Below are 22,983 nucleotides of genomic sequence, written 5' to 3' on the forward strand. Positions count from 1 at the left end.
GTTACAAGCCGGCCAACTACAGCGTTTCCTAATCTGGACTAAACAGAAAAGATATCTGTTGCTGAGTAATTAATAAGCTTGCTTGTCGAAGATTTATTGTTGCGGAATACCTCTTTCAGCATGGACAGATGATCGATCTTAGCCGCCATTTACAAAGATCGATAGAGGCGGAGATCGATAAGGCGTAGAAGACGCTCACTAGCTGCCGGATAAAACCAGAAATATCGCCGTTCGCCATCGCGCAGACATTGTCTCAAAGATGCATTACACGTGCAGGCGCCTGATACTCGATAGAATCGAAATTAGTGCTGTAAAATGGCTCATTACAAGGATTCCGTGACGTGGGGCGCGCTGCTGCAAGAAAAATGCCCCCCTTGACGGATTGTCCACCTGCGGTCACCGAACAGGCGCGATTGGCGGCCCAGATACGATTGAGCTGCAGCGGACGCCTGGAAACGCCTTTTAACAGCGTTCGGCGAAAACCGGCCGCATAAAATGGCGACTAAATGCAGCGAACAGAAGCCGCGCTAAAAGCGCCATCGATTTCAATCTGTCGGTGGTCTACAATTGGCGGCGGACAAAAACTGCTCCCGTAACTCGCGGCGGACAGTAACGGCCGGCAGAGCGGTGTTCTGCAGTTGCACTGTCCCCCGCGGTGGCCGCGCGGCTCGGCGGCAAGTACAAACCGTCTGCCCAACGAGCACGTAACGGCACCAAATCAATAACGCAAACATTATCAATCACCTTACCCGCGCCGCACACGGAGGCAATTTTTCAACCCCATAACATCATGATTTATAACTATATTTATTGCAGCGTATAATGACGTCTGGGGGGCGGATTTTGTACCATCACGTTGTCCGGTCTTTGTTGCAGCGTGATCGGCCGGCGCGAGCGTTCACTATCGGGCCATCTGAGCACCCAATCAGACCGTATCACCATCCCGCCCCGGCCGATCGCCACGGCCGATACGGACGGACAGACGAGACGAGACGAAACGAGACGACCGGACGGATAGAAATAGAAGAACGGACAGACGGACGGACGGATAGATAGACCGAGAGGGCGTCGGGTGTTTCCGGTGTCCACGGGTCTTCTCAATGTCCACGGTTCTTCAGCAGCCGCTGAAGTGCAGAAAACACGTGCAAGTAGAACCAGAGCGGAACTGAGAAAGCTGTATGGAGGAGGTGGCAATGGCCGGCCCACTTGATACAAAATTGGAGTGGAATAACTACACACTTTTTCAGATTGTTTCAACTAGTTGTGCGGCTGCACCGACTCGTATTTTGAGCTGAAGCCCTCCAAACACCAGATAACTTCTGAGTCAAATGGTGGACCACATCTGCAGTGCAGAGCCATTGGCCGAATGCACCGTCAGTTCAGTCACATCCGGGCCCGTCGCGGCGCTGATAATGCCCTGATTTAGGCCGTCCCCCGCTGGTTGGTCGCTGAGCTGTCGCACCGGTTCAGCCGACCTTTGGCCCAGGTTTACTGATGCAGCGAGACGTTTGGACCGCACCTGTGCGGCGACCCGCGCTGACCGGCGCCGGTCTCCTGCGGTAGCCCTGGGCGCCGTGCGTGTGGCGGTACCCTAGATCGGCACGCCGCTCCATCCCAGTAGCCGGCACACGCCCCTAATCCCGATGAAGCGGCAGTATCGCGGCCGGCCCGGAGAGCGGCGGCACCGGCACCAGCGGTAGTGCGATCCATCAGAGCGGCGCGCGCCCTGCCAAAAACACGCGCGACGCTCACGACGGCGGCGCGCCGTGTAAAAACGGCGCGTGCCGCCACTGTGTCCTGCAGACCGCCGGCCCGACGGAGGGCGAGACCGTGCCGCGGACCAGTGGCCGGCACGTGGCGCATCAGCCGGCCGAGAGGCGCCATAAAACACCGCGCGACAGAGCGCGACAGAGCGTTGCGCCGCGCCGGCCGCCGCCCCGCTCCAGTGTCCGGCGCGGCGGGGCACCAGCGCCCAGAACAGGGCTGCTCATCTTCCATCAGGGCGCCCCGCCCAGCCCGATGGAATATTGTGATCGCCCTGAGCGCCGCTCATCATCGCAGGCGCCGTGTACGTCGGCGATATCAGACGCTGATCTGGCCAACACGACAGCGTCACCAGCTCTTTATGTGCGCTCCTTTTTGTTCTAGCACAATGCCTTCTCAGGTCTCTTGCACCCACAAAGAGCTCTTGACGTATCGTTCCCATCCTGATCCGACATATTCAAACTGAACGCCATTATACCTTTTAGGTCACGCACGATCGTGCGTCTAGGTGACTCCTGTTTCAAATTAGCCCCGCATCGATCACAGCTCACGAGACCAGCCAGTTATGGAGTGAGAAAGCCATTTTCAGACTGACAAGGAAATCCTTTGGCTACATAATACATTCGAGAAATCATCACTGCACTTTTTCTTATCAATAATAACTGGTTATCAGTCAGATATTATCCGTCCCTGAGCCCTTATATTACCAAAGATCCTGATTCCCTTTCACCAGCATAATCCGATTCCCAAACAAGATCTGACCCCTCAGTTTAATTCAAACCCTCTCAACATGATTCAGATCCGACTCCCTCAACCCGGCTCAGCTGCCCTCCATCACATGACCCCGTACTCTCCTCAATTCGTTGTCGACTTGCCCCTGTTCCCCAGATAGCCCTCCCCCCTCCCCCCTTGCCGAGCGCCTCCCCGCGGCGTTGGGATGCCCGCCGCCCGGGGCACGTGATCCACTGTCGCTGGGACGGTGGCGACACAATGACATCGACGAGGCACAGCGCCGTAAACCCCGACCGATGATATCAGCGACGTGACATCGAACGTCCCGGCGTACTCTGACCACCGAACATGGACGGACGCAGATCGAGGCTGGACGGCAGGTAGTACAGATGGGGGAACATCTCGGCATTGGCAGAGTGAGCTAAGAAATGTGGGGGCAGATGAGAGCATATACATAATGGGAGCCCAATGACAAGCAACAGATCGTAAAATCAGATATTCAAGTCCAGACTCAGGTTGAAAAGCTTTTTCAGCTTTAAATAAGTCCTGACGTGAGTCCAGCTCTCAGCGTTGCAACAGGCCGCTATTAGAAGTCACGGCGCGCGGTGGTCACAGAGGCGTCTCAATCGTCCCGCCGGCGCGGTGTCTCTGAGTCGGCACGGTCGGCCGCTGAGCGCCACAGTCGCTCAGACTTAACGACACAGATATGTCATCGCTCCCAGAACGTGCCCTACGCCTCGGAGCCGCGCGTCAGCCGAATTATGAGACGCCTCTGACGTACGGCCGCTGCTGTCCGCGTTACTCCGACTTTGAGAGGGCGCCGACTCGGCGGCACGGGTCTCCCAGTGCGGAGATTACCCTCACCATGGCGGTGTGGAGGCATCGGAGATGATATATCGGAATGCAAACGCTCAAAGAATTGTAATGCGTAGGTAAAGCAGAACCTTTGATTAGTTTTCTGAGTAGACCGACTATGTAAAAGGAATACAAAAGCTAAATGCAACCAGTGCAGCTGAGATCTGAAGCGCGTGACCAGATTTTGAAAATCCTCGGCTAGATGGAACGGGTAATGGATTTTTGCTTTCAACTATACACGCGCACTGCGCAGCCTTGATACCAGTAACTACTATACTCGTGGAACCAAGGCAGCTCCAATACATACAATACAGTATATAGATCCGACCCCATAATGGAGTTCACGTACACAGTGCATCGGAACCGTACGCGACTTGTTTCAGTCACCCTTCATCCATCCACATTAGTGTTATGTGTTCCATTCGATTTATAAGAAACTAACTGAGGATAGCCATATATTTTTACCCACCACAGTACATCTAATGGACAATAATCCGTACAACACACCTCTGCAGCGCCTAGCCGAGATAAGGCAGCGTTAGTGTTGTAATAAAAAACTCATTCAGAGAAATTGTCGAGAAAAGAGGAGAAAATAAGAAGTTTCCCGATACACACCACTCACAAAACACTGTACCATTGCACAAACTCGACAAACAGAATTACAAATACACTCACACTCCTCAGCTGGTAACAACTCCTGCACTTTATGAGCTACTGGTTGGCCATTGGACCGAGAATAAACAGCATAGCCACCATGGTTATAACAGCCAAAAAGGACGCTCGTAATACATAAGGTCGATATAGATTCCGAATCATTACCAAATAAGGCATAAGTCCTATATTTAGAAAATAATTAGGAAATGTTAACCTCATAATGGCCATATTTGTAGGCACTGCTGAAAACAGCCAATATAATAAATCGCTGACCTATGCCAAGCAAAGGAAAAACTTAATTTTGTTGATAACAAGTGTCCACCCATTGTTCAGGTACACAAATCCACAATCGAAAAGCTGTGATTGTTACTCAACAGTCATACTTTGCAGCTACTTTTCGTCACTGACTAAAGCGTACACTTCTAATTAGTTATGTGCGATCTCTGGGACCCTGCATAAGATCAAAAATAGCCTCTATTCCTCAGACAGGTCATAATGCTAACTTGATTATCTAACCATACGAACTGTAGCGTCTTGAAAAGCTGAGCCAAAGCTCGTCTGATGTCCTATGTATAACGAGTTTCGTTTAATTCCGGGTGAACGTAAAAACTTATTACGCACGTTAGAAATTCGGTGCTTTGGAAATTTAAAACATTTGGGACAGTAAAGTCCTGTTTACACTGACTTCATCCACTTTGGTCATTGCTAACCTTGTGGACTGCAGGATGAGCGAGCTTCGTATATGCACTTTTACAGAGAGGGAGGCAGTGATCTATTGCACAAACCTGAGCTGCTTTTATAGCCTACCGCACAAACCTTACTGCTTAGTGTATGGAGCTCACACAGGTGCTACATTGAGCGGTGCCTCAGACCACATTTAAATCATCGACGGCTGAAACAGGTGCCGCACACACGAGTGCGATAACATTTCCTGGCACGTACCGGGTTTGTGAAGGAAGGGCAGAGGGCGCTGCGGTGCCCGGCCTCCCGGGCCGAGGGCAGCACCTCCGCTCGCACCCGTATCATGGTGCACACGATATACCACAGCTAACTACCCACTCGCATGGCTTATCCATGATTCGAACAGCCTCCCACTAAAACTGAGAATACAACAGCAGACGCACCAGCAGTACTCACGCGTTATGCTGCTTACCGCCAAGGCACACTGGCCGCTAGAGGTTCGGCTTGATCTGTCTGAGCACGCGGACGCAGGTGTCGCGCAGCACCTGCGGTTTGACATCCTCCTCCATCCAGGCGATCATCGAGCCGGAGAGCTCGGCGAAGCTGTTGGTGGACACGCTGGCCTCGAACGACTGGAAGAGGCTGTCGATGACTGCGCGGAACACCTGGAACTTGACCTCGTCCGAGACCTGGGCGTCCTGCGGGCCCGGCCGCGCCTGGTGCGCCTTCACCACCTGGTCGTAGTTAGCTTTGAGGATCTGCAGCGCCACCACCTCCTTGCGCAGACTGGCCAGCTCCTCCTCCTGCCGGCGCTTCTGCTGGAGCAGGTACTGCGTGTACTCGATCGACTTCTGCAGCACGGCAGCCTTGCTCATCTTGTAGGGCGTGCCGGCGGCGCCCTCCTGCGCGTGACATGTGGGGACCAGCTCCTGCAGCATGTCGTAACCCTTCTTGATGGCGTCGCGCCGCTTCTGCTCGGCGAAGGTGTGTGCCTCTCGGCGCCTCTCCTTGTATGTCTGGGTGTGCGTGCGACTGTCGCTGTCCTCGTCGTCAGAAGCGGGCGCCGAGTGGCACGAGCCGGCGGCCGTCAGAGAGCCGGTCGACGAGCAGCGAGAGAACGGTGGCTGGGCCGGCGGCGACAGCGGCGGCTCGCGCTTCAGACACATGTCCGCCGGGTCACCGAGCTCGACAGATGTGCGCAGTGACATCACTGGCCGCCGTGGCTGTGGAGACAGGCATCACAGTCAAACATGCTGAGACAGTGAGAGATGGAAAACACAACATCACCTGTAGTAAAACAAATATTGTCTCACCTATTACCACTTAACTTTATGCCGGTTGGCGGTTTGGGGGTTGGGGGTTGGGTACTCCTGGTTTTTGCTTTTTTAGGCATGGTAAATAAAACCATGGCGCAGCAAAACAAGGCATAGCTAAGCAATGCATACATTAACTTTATATGGTGTAAAATTGTTGACCCCAGGTCACCAGGTCAAGTTAAGAAATACTGTCTAAAAAAAAGGTCACCTAGTGTCAGGTCACCAAGTCAAATTAAGAAGCAATGTCTCTAAAAACTTTGGGATTTTCTTACTCCTACAGCTTATCTTGTAAAACTTTGAAACTCAGTGAACTGCATGATGATATCAATTATCAATACGAACAACTTCTATCTCTCAGATTTTTTCATATCAATATCTGTGACTTGAAGTCAGTATTTTGTGACTTCACCATAGTAAGGAAAGGGGAAAAGTACAAATGCCTGCTAATTTGAACAAACACATCAAACCACAAAATATTTATAGAAACATAGCCATTCCACTCATAGGCAATGGAGAGGGTGAAGCTGATGCCCAGCAGGCACTAAAAAGGTCATGTTAGGTTATAAAAGATCATCAGCAGGTTTTAACCCTCGCCCGTATAGGGGGGTCGAACGGACCCCCCATGGTTTTTCGCGAATAACTCACGTAAAAAGCGGCCGATCGCGACGAAACTTTCAGTACCCTCGCGTTAATCAATTTTACACATACCCTGAAAATTTCATGACCCTGACCCCAATGATCTTTGACCTGTGACTTACTTTTCGAGACCATGTTTGGCCGGAATCGCGATTCGGCGTATGTCGGCTCGCATTAGCCGCGCGTTTGCAGTCTTTTCGTGGTTTCAAGCGTTCAAACATGTGATATGATGTTGCCCCCATGCATTAGGGTGGGTGTCAAGGTCACCTGAAGGTCAGGTCAGGTCATTGACCTTTGGTGACCTCGGTTCACTTTTTCGAGTTTTACATGTTTCTAGGCCAGTTTTTGGAGCTGAATTCGAATTTAGCAACCATATGAACATTTACGAAGTAGTTTTGGTGCCTTCGTAACATGTTACGAAGCTGTCAGAGGCGGTTGACACCTACTAGGAATACCCGGCAGGACCCCTACTGGTTGACCTGACCTGACCTGACCCGACCTAGACTAAATGCATAAAGACACCATCTGTGATCAAAACTAACATGATATTCGTGATCAGCGCCCCGAAAACCCCATAGCAGCCACACTTTACGACGTTCTAACAGGTCCCGATTTTCTGACTTTTGGGTCATTGACCTGACCTGCAAGGTCAACCAATGACCTAGGACCTTAAAATTAGGTATCATCGGCTTCCTCTCGTCACGGGCAACACGCTTGTTTTTTTCCGCGAAGCTCTAGCTCGATCAGGAGCGAAACGGCAAGGGGGGTCCAACGGACCCCCCCCCCCCCTTATACGTTCGCGGCTGGAAAAACACCAATACGGGCGAGGGTTAAGCCTCTTACAACTGAAGCATTAGGTACAGGCTAGCCGCTGGGATGGGACTAGGTACCTACTGCTCATACTGAGATTTTTCCATTTTAATGAGAAGCCTGACTTTATACTCACTCATACATCACTTTTGCAATGACGTAGAAACCACATAATCCTAAATCCATGTCATGGAGAGTCTTCATACATTATCTACATATCTGAATGGGCATAGGAGCCTCACAAAAAGTGTGGGGGGGAGCAAAACTTCAATGTCACTTTGTGGGAGCCCCAATACCCCTATGAAGAAAATTTCTTTGCAGTTTTGTGCCCATCTCACCTTGCTGAACAACTTCCTGCTCTTAGTTTTAAATTTAAATAAAAAATAAATATTTTACTTAAAAAAATGGCTGAAAAGTGGGGGTCATGAGTATGACCCCCCCCCATTCCTATGCCTATGTACTCACTCATAATAAGTTATTATAATACACATTATGCTTGCACAATGGCTGTTAAGATTATTGGAATGTCAATATATGCATTACAATGGACTGCAGTGGGTAAAAAACATTTTCAATCATTTTAAATAAAATAGCCTTTTCATCTTTCTGCAGCTGCACTTATGCCAATACTCCAAAATCATTTCCATAGCGATTAAAAGATTGGGCCCAGGCCCCAGGGCACTGGGCAGGCACTGAAGCTCAACACAACCATCCAAATCCTGCAAAAAGCAACCAGACTCAGATAATATAAAACGACCTATTATTATATATTGACCTGTATAATATATTGACCTAATGTATTGAGCCGGCGCGTCTCTATCCGAAATGGGTTTCCCTTTCACTTCCATCCACCTGTCGAATTCATATGGCTGAGGCGGGAAACCTACTAGGTGAGTTGACCTTACCTAAATTGACCAAAGTTACAAATACAATCAAACCTAAAATCAAATAAATGGAATAAAAGTCAATGCCAATGCAATTAAACGGATGAAATAAAAATAGAAGCAAAATCTGAGGTTTACTCACAATGCAAACAATATAAAAATAGGTTTACAGTGGGACCTTCTTGCTGTTAACAATCGATCTAGATCACATATGATATGATTTATATAAATATTCTATTTGTCAAAGACCTAATTGACTTTTCTGATTAGTGTACGACTCTCGCATATAGGTATTGCATGACATTGACAACCCAATGACAACTATGAAAGGAAAAAAAGCTGTTCAAAAAGAAGACCAGCCGCTCACTGTGCTCAAATTATGTAAGTTAAAATCGCTGATTGGTGAGCATAACTCCATATTCGCTCCTTTACTCACTGAATGAGCACAAGAGTAAATTCTTATAGGGTTTACAATTATGACGAGGCTGTTTCATTATGTGCTTGAAATAAGACACCGCAACTAAACTATAGCGGCTACCGGCAATGATTTATTGCTCTTCCCGTTCTCAGAGTAATTGCAAGAGTCTGCATTTTCACTTGTGTTTTTAATAAAGAATACTTTACAGTACAAGATTTTACTTTTTTCAGTTGTGTATGCACATTTTAAAGGTTGAATAATTGACTTGTAGAGGTTGTCATCTAGCCGGCTTGTTTTGATCGTGATAAATCCAAATGATTATCGGTTCAGCGAGTAGCGACCAGCCGTTTTCGAGATGACAGCAAATCCTGAATGTGTGCACATGTAAAAGTAACTAATCCGTGACACATCGGAACACACACGGTCGTCAAGTTAGATGTAAGTGAATCCTAATCTATAATCTAAGATTCGGAATCAGGTGAGCCCCTACGATTTGGACCAAACTTGGTCAGTGGATAGTACGTAACGTCCTGATTACGATGCACCCAAAATCTAAGCTCGGCCCGCCATATTTACGAAGTTACGGATGTTTGAATTTCAAGGTCATTCGGGAGAGCCCCTACGATTTCCGTCAAAATTTGTGTACGGACACTCTAGATGCTCCTCATTACGAATATCACAAAATTTAAGCTCGGCCCGCCATATTTACGAAGTTACGGAGGTTTGAATTTCAAGGTCATTTGGGTGAGCCCCTACGATTTCCGTCAAAATTTGTGTACGGACACTCCAGACGCTCCTCATTACGAATATCGCAAAATTTAAGATCGGCCCGCCATATTTACGAAGTTACGGAGTCACAAAGTTACGGAATTTCAAGGTCATTCGGAGAGCCCCTCCGATTTTCGTCAAAATTTGTATGCGGACACATTACATGCTCCTCATTACGAATATCATAAAAGCTAAGCTCGGCCCGCACTATTTCAAAAGTTACTGACGTTTGAAACTCACTGAAATTCAAACATCTCTAACTTTTGAAATAGTGCGGGCCGAGCTTAGCTTTTATGATATTCGTAATGAGGAGCATGTAATGTGTCCGCATACAAATTTTGACGAAAATCGGAGGGGCTCTCCGAATGACCTTGAAATTCCGTAACTTTGTGACTCCGTAACTTCGTAAATATGGCGGGCCGAGCTTAAATTTTGCGATATTCGTAATGAGGAGCGTCTGGAGTGTCCGTACACAAATTTTGACGGAAATCGTAGGGGCTCACCCAAATGACCTTGAAATTCAAACCTCCGTAACTTCGTAAATATGGCGGGCCGAGCTTAAATTTTGTGATATTCGTAATGAGGAGCATCTAGAGTGTCCAAATTGCAAAGCAAAATTGGACGTCAAGGATGCTACAAAAACATGAGCTTTGGTATAGACTGGCTTTATTTTACTGCTAAAAATAAGAGTCCGTTTAAAGGGACACTCCCACCTTAATATAAGTTTTGAGTTGAGATAGCCAAATTGGTGGCCATGGCCTGCAAATACCGGTTTGGGCACTCACAACATCGACAAATGCTTTAATTCGGAGATATGGAATTTCAAACTTGCAGTTTTCGGATTCTAAGGGGCTAGTGCATTGGTATGCCCCCTTAGAATTTGTGACGTCAGCGGAGATCTAACGATTTTTAAATCTTAGACTAAAACCATCGTTAGCACGTGGTGGTATACGCTGCTTTGCGCGCAACGTCTGCCGCTCTTTAAGGCTGCCAAATTATTGCTTCCAAATAAAGTCGCTAGTAACAGGGAGATCCCAAAAAGTAAACAAAAGTAAAAACCTAATATCTTGAAAACCAGTGAATATTTTTCGGTGAAATTTGGTAGATATTCGTTTTCGCTCTTTCTGAACCAAGGGACATCACTTTCATGCCAATTCATTAACTTTTTTGAAGGTGGGAGGGTCCCTTTAAAGCTCACAACTGCACTGTGAGCTAAAGCACAATGTTTGACACTAAAGCCCACACTGTGACGATTTACATAGCCTTAACTGTGACTTAAAATTTGGGCTCTTAAGATCCGCCTTGTTGAGAGCTTTCGATTGCCGTTTTCCCCGTCTTTCCGTACGACCATCGGTTCGGAACTTAGACGAGTGGGGGGGGGGCAGAATCTCCCCCCCCCAGCAGGGCGCGTATGGGTGAATAGCCCAGCGGCGCGCGGGTTAACGGCCGATTTCGACTGCTCTTGGACATTCAATCCATGCCGTGGTCTGCAACAGTGCCGTATTTGATATCTCATCGCTGATTTACTCCAAGTGCTAACTGCTACTAATTCATTCCTAATTATCTGCTAAATTACCCCCGACTCCCACTTCACCGTAGCCTGGGGAGAGGGGGATTAGGACGTGGAGCAGGAGCTTTCCTGTAAGTGGGACAAACCTTATAACAAGTTGTAAGTTGCTCGGATGCCTGTAAGTTGGAGGGAGGTCCGAATAAAACAGGGCCTCGGCTAAGGAATTTTGACTACTGGCCACTGGGGCAAAAGTGCGTTAGCCCGCGCCCTGCTGGGGGAGGGGGGTGTTTAAACATCCCCTCTCATTGCTGTTTTTCGCGGATATCTCAAAAACGGCGGCGTGGAGCGCCGCCGTTTTCGGCACACCTTATCATCAAACAATTCTACACATGTTGTAAAAATGTCAGACCAAGGTCATTCAAGGCCAGGTCACTACAAGTCTATCATAAACCAATTCTACATATGTTGTAAAAATTTCAGACCAAGGTCATTCAAGGCCAGGTCACTACAAGTGAACTCACCTCATAAAATGTTTCGGTGTATGCCATAGCTACACCGAGTGACCGATCGCTTTGACACTTTCAGCGATTGATAAGGACAAGAGCATGTACAAAATGCTTATCTCGGAATTTTCATATCGGTGACCTAAGGACAGAGTCAATTTTGCGACCTCCCTAGGTATTTAAGTCAATGGGAGACGATTTTAAACCGCCTCTTTTGGACGAAAGTCATTCTAAACACTCAAACACTGAATTACAAGTAGGTTTGACACACTGAACATGAAAATGGCACCCGTGACCCCTGTTTATACCCCTGAGGTCATCTCAGGTCACGAATGGTATCTAACAGTTTTTCGCGACTAACTTTTGAAAGTGGCATGCTAGAGCGTTGAAAACGCCTTATGTGTTCAGCTCGACGACACGGATCCACTGATATGCAGCATGGCAATTTCTGGTTAGATCATGACCTTCACCTGAGGTCAAATTTCAAGTTGAATTTTCATGTAAAATAAGAGTTCATTCGATGCGTCTTGACGAGAGGAACACGATGTCGGTAAAAGAAAGCTCGTGCAAGGCTTGAGTCAAGAGTTAATGCAGGCAAAACTGTTCTCGAAAAGTCGTCTGTTTTCGAAATTTTTGCCTCCTGCAGGCAAAACCGTTGACGTTAGTCAAATCTGAGAGAAATACTAAGAAAGAACACTAATATGGCTATCAAATGCGCTTTTCCGCGGCGCTGTAGCTCTGTTGGTTCCCGAGTTATGATCCGGCATCTTGCAAATTGTCGATTTTCGACCTGAAAATCGGCGAAATTTGGTCTTCAATGACCCCCCTGACATGAACTTTGACCTGACCAAAAAAGTCGCCAAAGTAATTTCCTCATTATTTTTGACGCTCTTTCGAACGAAGGGCAGCTTATGGATTATGATGGGGATGCAAAAAGATATGTTTGCCAATGCACGCCTATGTTTTCTTATGAAAATTGAGGGTGCAGCTGCACACCATGCACCCCCTTTTCCTCCACCCCTGATTTCTTGCCACAAACTCTTCAACTGCTCCCAAGTGAAAGAATGTACAGGTCTCGCGGGTTTTAGCGGTAGGTCGCTCGGCGAGCGGGAGGGCAACCAGTTCCGCATCTGTATCGGTGACCATTTGCTCCGCCCAGTTACTCGCGAGCGCGTACTACGGCACATAGTAAAGTGGGGAGGGAAGGGTTAGAGTGGCAGCCTGCGTAGAGGCTAAAACCGGTTTCTATCGCCTGGGCCGGCGACACGGCATGCCGTCAGGGGACGGGGAAAGGTCAGAGGTCACTCACAATGTGCAGTACCGCGTCCCGTCCTCTCTGCCTGCTAACCAGCGCACGACCTCGGCCGTTGGCCAATCGGCATTGAACGGTCAAGGCCACCCGTAGCCAGCGGGCGGGGTGAGCCGGCAGCGTGCCGATTCATAGGTAGTCGTCCAAAGTTTTAGCGGAAGCCGGGAGACGACTGTAATGTTATTTCTTGGGAACAGTTCTGTCATTTAACCCGCGCCGGCCGTTATGGTCTCCCGAGCATCGGTCCCATGGGGGGAGCATTTTGCCCCCCCCCCCTAAGATCTCGAGAACCACGCAAAATAACGACAAGCAGCAAACGGTGTTGGATAGCCCCAAAGAGAAAATACCTTTTGGCTCAATTTCATTGACCTAGGTCAAACCGATGACGTCACAGTTCAGGTCAAATGTCGAATTTTCACCGTTTACAGGCATTTCAAGAAATGTGTTGTAAAATCGAGTAAAATGCATGTCATTCATCGATAAGGAATCGATGAATAACAATTATTTTCGATGGGGAATTGTTCGTCAAACACATATTTTGCTGTTTGGGGTCACTGATACCAGGTCAGGTCACCCCAGCCAGCAATTCGCTTGGGCTGAACTGTGGCAAACGTCGGGCAGCTTGGGCTTAGCTTGGGTTTGCCCACTTTGATCAAAACCAATGTATTTTTTACTAGGGCTGAGCTGGGGCATGCCGCAGCTATGCCCACGTGCGGATAGCAGTAGCTCAGCCCGACATCTGCCCGCGCATCCAAAACAGGCTTAACCTGGGCGGAGCGCGGGCTGATCAAGCTGACTGTGTCCTTCGGCTAACTGGAGTAAAGCCGGAGCTTAGCCATACTTGTTCGGCTGTTCGCGCATGCGCATTTCTGCGCCAATCATGTGCAGCGTTTGTGACAGTCTGCGCGCTGTGCGACGAAACGACACACCGGTGTTGGGGCATTTGGTGGATGATGTTTGGGTGCGTGTGACAGCTCGAAGAAGGGATAGTGCTCACTGCTCTTATCAAGTGGACTGGCATGGAGTTTTACAGTAGGTAAGTGTATTGAATGGTGCGCTTGATCGTATGTAAACGTCATGATTTTGACTGAGTTTTAGGTGCGCCATCAAACATGAAGCTGAATAGTTAGCTGTTCAGCTTGGCGACTTATGCCCTCGCTCAGAAAAGCCGCATTCCGTGCCTTTATATCTTTGTGAAATACCAGCACTTCTGAACCAGGAAACTGAAATACAAAACACAAATATTTATCTACTTATCACCGAGCACCCTCATTCTCTGTCCGCGTTGAAAATCGAATGAACATTTTATACGGATCAATGAGAAGTGCTTTTACAGTATTAATGCAACAATAAGTTATTTTTCAAGCAAACATGCAATGTAAATTAAACCAATTAATCTCTTTTTCAGGTACGTACCATTAGAGCAAATGGTTCCAAAAAATGGAATAGTTATACAAACCAGGACCGGGTGGACGCCGCAGTCGCCCTCGCCAAGTGGTTTAGCGGAAACTGCCTGCTTATAATTAAGTAGGTATACCTACATATACGGAAACTGCGCCGAAAGCTGGCCGACCACCTACTGCAGATGTGTGTGTGTGGAGGAGCCAGACGCCTTCAAAGCTCCAGATTCATTCACCAGAGTGAAGTTCCTTATAAACGATTGTTTGCTAATTGCTTTATGTCTTATGAGCGATTACTTGCTGTCCTTACTTTATGCTTTCGGTTGAGTGTTCAACCAATTATTATGAACGGGGAGGGAGGCTAGCGGGCCTTGTGATTGTTTTATAGTTTTGATGGCGCTTTTTCATGGCTCATGCCATATTATTGCTGCAGTTTGGAGTCCACTGTTTCATGTATTTGTGTTTCATTTGACGTGTCTGTAGTCGTTTGAAATATACATTCAATCAAAGTCAACCACTACTTCTCTTTCGCAATGCTCGATGACCGGTTAACAGAGAATATGAGTGACCGTAACAATTTTAAATATGCATTGAAACCGCACAACCTGCTGAAAGTGCATTGGCTGCTCCTTGCTACTTGATCCAGTGTGAAGCAAAAGCAAGATGAAGTCAAGTCGAGACTTGAGAAAACAGGAGCCGTCACTCGAGCCGAACCCGAGCAAAGCCACAGCAGTTTGCAATGTATAAACCCCATTCACTTCTATGGCTTAAGTCGGGATAGACAGGGCACACAGAGTGGGCTTGCCGGAGTTCAGCCCGCTCGGGTCCAGAGTAATCTCCATTATATAAATGGATTCACTGCTCGGGCTTAAATCGGGCTAACGCCAATCGTCGCTCAACTAGGGCTAAACTACGGCTGTCCGGAGCTCGCAGAGCGGGCATACCTCCGGCAGAGCATGGGCTTTAGTCGGCGTTTTTGTGTCATACGCCGACTTTAGCCCAAGCCCTAGCCGACTTTAGCCCGACTAAAAATCTCGGGCAATACGCACTTGAGCCTGCTTGGGCCCGGAGCAAAATTGCTGGCTGGGACAGAGGCCAGGTCACTGAGAGTCACAATATGAAGATAACTATTATGTGATGCATGTTGTCTGGTCCATTTTACATGACAAATGCGATTATGTGGGTCAGGCAACCCTTGGGGGCCAGTTTGGGTTATGTTCTGGTGAAGGTCAGGTAAAGGTCAGGTCAAATCAGGTCAAATTTGTAATTTGACATTTTTGCTTAAAAGGGTATCGTTTCGATGCAGCTCGTCACGGGGAGTCTAATGCTGGTCTTTGTTTTGCGCTACGTAGTCTAGAATTGTTAAAAATTGAGTTAAAAATTGACGTCATCAATTTTGAACAGTTTTTCGCTATAACTTGGCCAAAAAAGGAGGCATCGATCTACAATTTGTTATGTAAATCACCGAGAAGAGGGACTCTTATATATATTCCGTTTTTTAAACTCGATTTTTTTTTTAAATTTTAAAACAGACTAATTTTTCAATTTGGGGGTCAAAAGCTCAAAAGTTTTAAAATCCCAGAGAGCGGTTTTGTAACGCCGTTCTTTCTCTACACGACCAGATATAGAGCTTCGAAATTGCTTGTTAACTGTAGCTTTTGTCATGTGAGCATTTCAAGATTTAATGTTTTTTGCTCATTTTTGCTCGAACATGACCTCAGTTTGACCTCAATAACCCCTGACCCTGGGTAACCTAAGACTTGAAGTTTTGTGTGAAGGTGTCAAATTGATGCCTGGGTAGCTATTGAAAATTTGGCGGGGCTGTGCGCCGCCGTTTTCTTGCTATTCAGGAAAATACACGCTATATTGCGCTAAATTGCCCCCCCCCCCCCAACGGGGCGAGGGTTAACCGTGACCTGCTGAGGCTGGACGTCGTTTCACAACAAAGTCTTGCTTTCTGCCGCACTATATTTAAAAAAAATGACACAAAACTGACCAAGAATTATGTTGCATGAATGCAATCGCAGCATTATTAAAAAAGAAACTACAAGTAAAAGTTTAAGTAAAAGTTTAAGTAGCATCACTGTATGCTGATTTTTTTGCGTTATTTTTAGAAAAAAATGGATGTAAGCCACTAAAAAAGCAAAACATAACATTGTTTATATAGGAATATGCCATAACTCGCACCCATATCGTCGTTTTCCGCAGGCGCTAACGTTTGGGCGGGGATGGATCAGACCCCACAGTTGATCGGCTTTTGATCAAACCAGAGCTTCTTTAAAAGAAGGAGCATGTTGCACGTGACGAGAGGAAGCCGATGATACCCAATTTATAGATTATATAGGCCAATCGTTGATCAAAGGTCATACGTTGACCTTCCAAGTCAGTTTAATGACCCAATAGTCGGAAGGGTCTAGACCTGCCTAGAAGTTTTTGTCGTTTGTCGTGAGCGAGAGAGAGAGAGAGAGAGAGAGAGAGAGAGAGAGAGAGAGAGAGAGAGAGAGAGAGAGAGAGAGAGAAAGAGAGAGAGAGAGAGAGAGAGAGAGAGAGAGAGAAAGTGTGAGAGAGAGAGAGAGAGAGAGGGAGAGAGAGAGAGAGAGAGAGAGAGAGAGAGAGAGATAGAGAGAGAGAAAGTGAGAGAGAGAGAGAGAGAGAGAGAGAGAGAGAGAGAGAGAGAGAGAGAGAGAGAGAGAGAGAGAGAGAGAGAGAGAGAGAGAGAGAGAGAGAGAGAGAGAGAGAGAGAGAGGATTATGCGAAGTCAGTAGCGGCGGAACACCTTCAATTGGGGAGGGGGGGGGGCACTACCGACTTTTTGTCCCATTCTTTCCATGCAACGCCCAGGGGCTAATGTTAAAATGCCAAAATCAAAGGGGGGCACGGTGCCCCGGTGCCGTTTACGTTACCCCGCCTATGTGCGAAGTGCTCCATAGGATGACCAGAGCTGGCCTCAGAGACAGAGAGACGCAGAGAGCGAGAAAGAGCGAGAGCGAGAGCGAGAGAGAGAGAGAGAGAGAGAGAGAGAGAGAAATTAGCCTTTTTAGAAAACGGTCGGTATAGTTATTAAGCGACGATGCACGGATTTAAAACGAACGTTAATCCTTCTCACAGCTAGCCTGCCCAACGTGTTTCCATTTCCATCGCTAGTGACCTCGCCTTTAGGCCATGTGACCGGAAACCGGCAGCTAAACAGCAGATATTATAGGGGCGCGGAAAGCTTGAAGATTGGCTGTGCTACAATGCTATTCCTAGTGGTTTTGATGCTTTTAAACCTGGCTAGGTTGGCTCCATACGCTCCGCAGATGGGCAAATTTGTAGTTAAGCAGCCCTGAAGGCACCGGCCAAGTTCCACCGCTGGTCCCGGCCAAATAAGACACAAGGGACCAAACACAATTTCACATGTTGGAACGTTTCTAATCTTAAGTCTAGAAACGCACGGTTAATGAGACATGACACGCCGAATTCTGGCCTATGATGGGCTCTAGAAACTGGTCACAGACCAGAGGTCATTTTGGTCAGGTTCATGAAATTTTCAGGGTAGGTGTGAGCTTTCAATTGCAGATGGCCTGAAGTCCAAACTTATCCTGACTCCTGACCGCATGGGCATTTATTTACTTATGGGGAGAAAAATAACTTAGGGGAGAGAGGTCATATTGCGCCATGTTCTTAAATGCGCCACACCTTCCTCCTGCCCAAAATTCGATTCGAACGAATACTCGAATGTGTGCATTTACTTCACCACCAATAACTCGCTCTTATTCCGGTCCACGGGGGCAGGTGAGGTGTCTCAGCTTTCTCGCAGACCATTTTTTGTGATTTACTCTTTTTTCTTACGCGAAACAGTCTATTTCGACCTTTGCTAGTGTCATGGTTTATCTTAGAGATAGTGATTCAACTAATAATCATTGTTAATTGCTCGTTTAATGGTAGTTTTGAAAGTTTATCACCACCGTGGCTTCGCTGTCGTCGCCATATTTGAAGCTCATGAAAAATGTGTTCCATTCGTAACTGCGCCCACCCTATTTGCGCCCTATTCTTCAACCCAGAGAAACAGCATCTGGTGGTTAGGAGACATTTTATTGAACACTTTGATCATTAGAGCGCTCACCTTACCATTACCTTAGCCTTCACAGCATAAATGGCTAATGGGCTGACACGTTCAAATAAGCTACTTAGTTAGGTGGCAAGCCGTTGTTTTTAATAGGGCGCTTTTACATGGGAGGCATGGGCGCTTTTTGATGGGGGAGTCCGTTAATGCGCCTTTTGCAGGTGTGTCGGAAAACTTTTCTCTTGTTAATTTTTCTGGGTGTGATACAAATTGGGAGTTGTTATATGATGTCAAAATAACTGAGGTACAATTTGAGATAGCATCAAGCATGACAGCTGGTCAACTTTAGCCGCAATAGGCCGATATCCTTAAGGTGGCGCAATATGACCTCTCTCCCCTACGGCACAGAAAGCTTCGCTGCTATCCGCCACTATTTACACGAGTTATTCAGGAAAAACCAAGGAGAGGGATTCATTTTATCACCCCTAATAAAAAGTAGGGTTTTCAAAGTAAACGGTAACATCGATAAATAACATCTGTATGTTTCTCAATTCAATATGGTGAGTTCTTTCGTAAGGTTAATAAATGCATATTAGGTAAACAATAGTTGTAAGTTGACATTGGCACGAAATTTCCATTCTATTTTATCCCGTTCGTTCTAGCCCCTCTCGCCTGCCCCCCCCCCCCCCCCCACACCACCACCACTACCACCAAACCGGCTGAGTTGGCTGAGGCGAGGCTGGCTAAGGCGAGCGCCTCCCCTCCCTTCATGCCAAACAGCGCCTGGCTGTCGTGACCTCTGGCCTCACCGCCCGAAGGCTCGCCCGCTGTCCAAGGACGCCCTGCGCGGGCCGCAGTGATAGCCTCTGCCGAGTCCTGCCTCTATCCACCGTTCACCACGCGCTGGATTCATTCATGCCTCTGTGTTTCAGCGTCCTACCCGTTGGGTGGCACCACTGTAGTCATAGGCGACCATGCAGGGAAGCCGCGGTCAGAATGCTCCAAACGGCGGATTTTGAGGTTTTCTTTTAATTTCTCCGAAACTAGCCGGCATACGATCAAACCCTTTTCCATGCTCATGGGAGGGAGCCATTCGAATAAATCGGTCACATCTTCAAGCCTACAAAGCGGAAGACGAAAAAGATATAGCCGGAAAGGCAAAACCTACGCTTAAAACCCGCGGGACCTGTACCTACGTTAATATTGAGATATACTACATAATTTTGTGGAGGTTGGGCAAAACCTGACCACTACTGGGGCATTCCTTGACTCTACTGGGGCATTCCCCAGTTGTTAACATGTTAGCCGAGGCCCTGGAATAAAAAAGTGAGCCAAATGGGTTAAAAACCTTATAAAAATCGTTTCAAACCAACCCTTGCAAAAGCAGCCCATCGAAATCGGTCCGGTCGTGTTGCCACTTGCCTGGCCTTAGCTCAGTCATGGTAGAGCGAATTGGACTCCCAGTAGTGAGAGCCCACCTTTCGGTTGCTCCGGGCTCCGACGCCCGATGCATGAAATTGAAGCTCCTGACGGGGATGCTCTGTGGTTGGTGGGAGCAGCCCGTAGCCACAGCCAGATGAAGTCAATTGAGTGGGAAGTCATTTGAACAGTAGGTCGTGCCGGTGTCCGGCTTTGATGAACACTCCGTTGCGCCGTTGCGCCCGCGGCCAGGTTCTAATTCCCCGCTTCCTGTTCCGCGATCCCACACCAGTGTGTAGGTAGGTAATGTCAGGTAATGTGTAATAACGGCAGTGGTTTCCGCATGCGATAGGATGAGCGATAAACGATAAACGATAATAATCGCTGTTAAGTAAATCTGTTATCGTTATCGTTTATCGCTAAATTATCAAAATTATCGCTCATCCACTTATCGCAAGTTACAAAAATTATGGACGATAAACGATAAGATGTTAAACGGGATGATGGAAAAATGGAAGACGATCGACAGTGCGACAGTGTATGCCGCGCGACAGTACCTATGTGTGCGCAACCTGTTGCCATCGGCTAAGTGTACAGATCTGTCAGACGGCCGACGGGTGGTATAAATTTGCGCGGCGGACCGGGCAGAGGTCAGTCACAGGAAGGGGGGGGTCCACTCCCGCATATCTGGGGGAGTGAACAAGTATACTATATAAATGAACTTGCTCCAGAAAGTCAAACTCAGCATAAAAAACTACGCCGACTTGGCTCAGCTTTCCGTCTTTGTACACTTTAAGTACACTTATTTAAGCTGTATTTCTTATCGCTTTTGTTATCGCTGTTAAAAAAAAAAACAATTATCGTTATCGTTTTATCGTTTTTTCGCTATCGCTGTTAAATTTTTGAATATTTTTATCGTTTATCTTTATCGCGAACCTTTCTTATCGTTTTATCGTTACCGCAAATCGTATCGTTATCGAAAATTAGTTATCGCGTAAAGCACTGAAACGGTGGTTCCGTATTAGCGATCCGTACCCGGCGAAGGTCGCTGCCCGACTCCCGGCAGGACAGGGGTATCAATAAAATTCCGCAACATGAGCTCATCTGCATGAACAGCTTTGAGGGGATTTTAACCGATTTGGTCAACATTTGAACCGTTAAAAGTAAAACCAGGATTGAAAAAAAAAACTTTTGGGACCAAGGCAAGCATTATGGTAAAGGATTAATCCAAATCGGTCATGGTGCCGGGGCGTCGCCACGGATAGGGGAGACGGATCGGCCGACTAAAAACCCAAAATTAGGACTAGGTAGGTAGGTATTATATATTACTGTATGCCAACGATAAATTTATTTTCTGGACCGAAGCTCTTAGCCGACTTAGGAACGAGACCATCCCAAAATGTTGGCTTAAGTGCATTCTGGTAATACATTTTTGACCGTGGTCAATTTGCTTACACCAGTTATTACCACACCCCTCTGGCTAATGTATTTGAATAGGCCAGGCATACAGTAATAGCCGTTTTCACGACGGGCTATCCGGCGAATGCACCTGATTTGACCAAATCTGCACCTAATTTCTTTTACAGCAAATATCTTCATTTTATTAATTTATTTCAGTGTTTTAATCGATGATGCTCTCTGATAATATGACAAAGCAGGCATATAGGTAGGTAAGGAATTAGTGCAGCCCTATAGCTGATATAGCTGCTAAGAGACACACTGAACCTGATTTGACCAAATCTGCACCTAATCTGTACCAGATGTGCACCAAATGTGTACCAGATGGCCGTCGTGAAAACGGCTATTGTTACCGACCCGTACTTTTTCAGGGCGATGCGCTGCCTCATGGTTGTGAGAGTCACGCGGCCGGCCAAGGGGAAAAGGATAGCCCCTCCTCGCAGATCGAGTTCGTCGTGTGGCACTGCCGGTAGCGGCGGAACACCTTCCATTAAGGGGGGCACTGCCGACTTTTGGTCCCATTCTTTCCATGCAACGCCCATAGGGCTAATGTTAAAATGCCAAACTCAAAGGGAGCACGGTGCCCCGGTGCCCTCCCCGTTCCGCCGCCTATGATATGCTTCACCTATGACACCAAACCAACTTATTTCACTGAGTTGGCTTTTAAGTTTTACTTAGTCTTTACTCTTCACACTGCATGACTCTCTGGGTTTGATTTACTGCGAAACTAGAGCTTTCTGACCCGAGGATGCAAGTTGAGGCACGTGCCGGTCGAGACGGGTCGCAACCGCCTGCCCGCCGGTGACGTATCTCTTTCCTGCGCGCTGATTGGTCGGACGGTCGGCCGTCTCCGTGCAGGGGGGGGGGGGAGGGGGGTCGGCTGCTCGCGGACGGGGCGTGGTCTTCTCGGAATCTTGGTTTTCTCACGGTCGTCAAGTTAGATGTAAGTGAATCCTAATCTATAATCTAAGATTCGGAATCAGGTGAGCCCCTACGATTTGGACCAAACTTGGTCAGTGGATAGTACGTAACGTCCTGATTACGATGCACCCAAAATCTAAGCTCGGCCCGCCATATTTACGAAGTTACGGATGTTTGAATTTCAAGGTCATTCGGGAGAGCCCCTACGATTTCCGTCAAAATTTGTGTACGGACACTCTAGATGCTCCTCATTACGAATATCACAAAATTTAAGCTCGGCCCGCCATATTTACGAAGTTACGGATGTTTGAATTTCAAGGTCATTTGGGTGAGCCCCTACGATTTCCGTCAAAATTGGTGTACGGACACTCCAGACGCTCCTCATTACGAATATCGCAAAATTTAAGCTCGGCCCGCCATATTTACGAAGTTACGGAGTCACAAAGTTACGGAATTTCAAGGTCATTCGGAGAGCCCCTCCGATTTTCGTCAAAATTTGTATGCGGACACATTACATGCTCCTCATTACGAATATCATAAAAGCTAAGCTCGGCCCGCACTATTTCAAAAGTTACTGACGTTTGAAACTCACTGAAATTCAAACATCTCTAACTTTTGAAATAGTGCGGGCCGAGCTTAGCTTTTATGATATTCGTAATGAGGAGCATGTAATGTGTCCGCATACAAATTTTGACGAAAATCGGAGGGGCTCTCCGAATGACCTTGAAATTCCGTAACTTTGTGACTCCGTAACTTCGTAAATATGGCGGGCCGAGCTTAAATTTTGCGATATTCGTAATGAGGAGCGTCTGGAGTGTCCGTACACAAATTTTGACGGAAATCGTAGGGGCTCACCCAAATGACCTTGAAATTCAAACCTCCGTAACTTCGTAAATATGG

The 22,983-nt window shown here is 47.4% G+C and overlaps 1 protein-coding gene across 2 annotated transcripts in view; it reads right to left on the minus strand.

Annotated features, from left to right (window-relative positions):
- Positions 1-3,793: 3,793 nt before the first annotated feature.
- Positions 3,794-22,983, minus strand: part of LOC122387866 (max-like protein X) — a 39,571-nt gene continuing 20,381 nt past the window's right edge. For both annotated transcript variants that reach the window (XM_043378452.1, XM_043378449.1), the window contains exon 5: positions 3,794-5,909. In XM_043378452.1, coding sequence (XP_043234387.1) covers positions 5,178-5,909 — 732 coding nt within the window. In that variant the 3' untranslated portion in view covers positions 3,794-5,177. The remainder of the gene's footprint in view (positions 5,910-22,983) is intronic.

The sequence above is a fragment of the Amphibalanus amphitrite genome, unplaced genomic scaffold (assembly GCF_019059575.1).
Source record: "Amphibalanus amphitrite isolate SeventyFive unplaced genomic scaffold, NRLGWU_Aamphi_draft 000301F_arrow, whole genome shotgun sequence".
In the NCBI taxonomy this organism is placed as follows: Eukaryota; Metazoa; Arthropoda; class Thecostraca; order Balanomorpha; family Balanidae; genus Amphibalanus; species Amphibalanus amphitrite.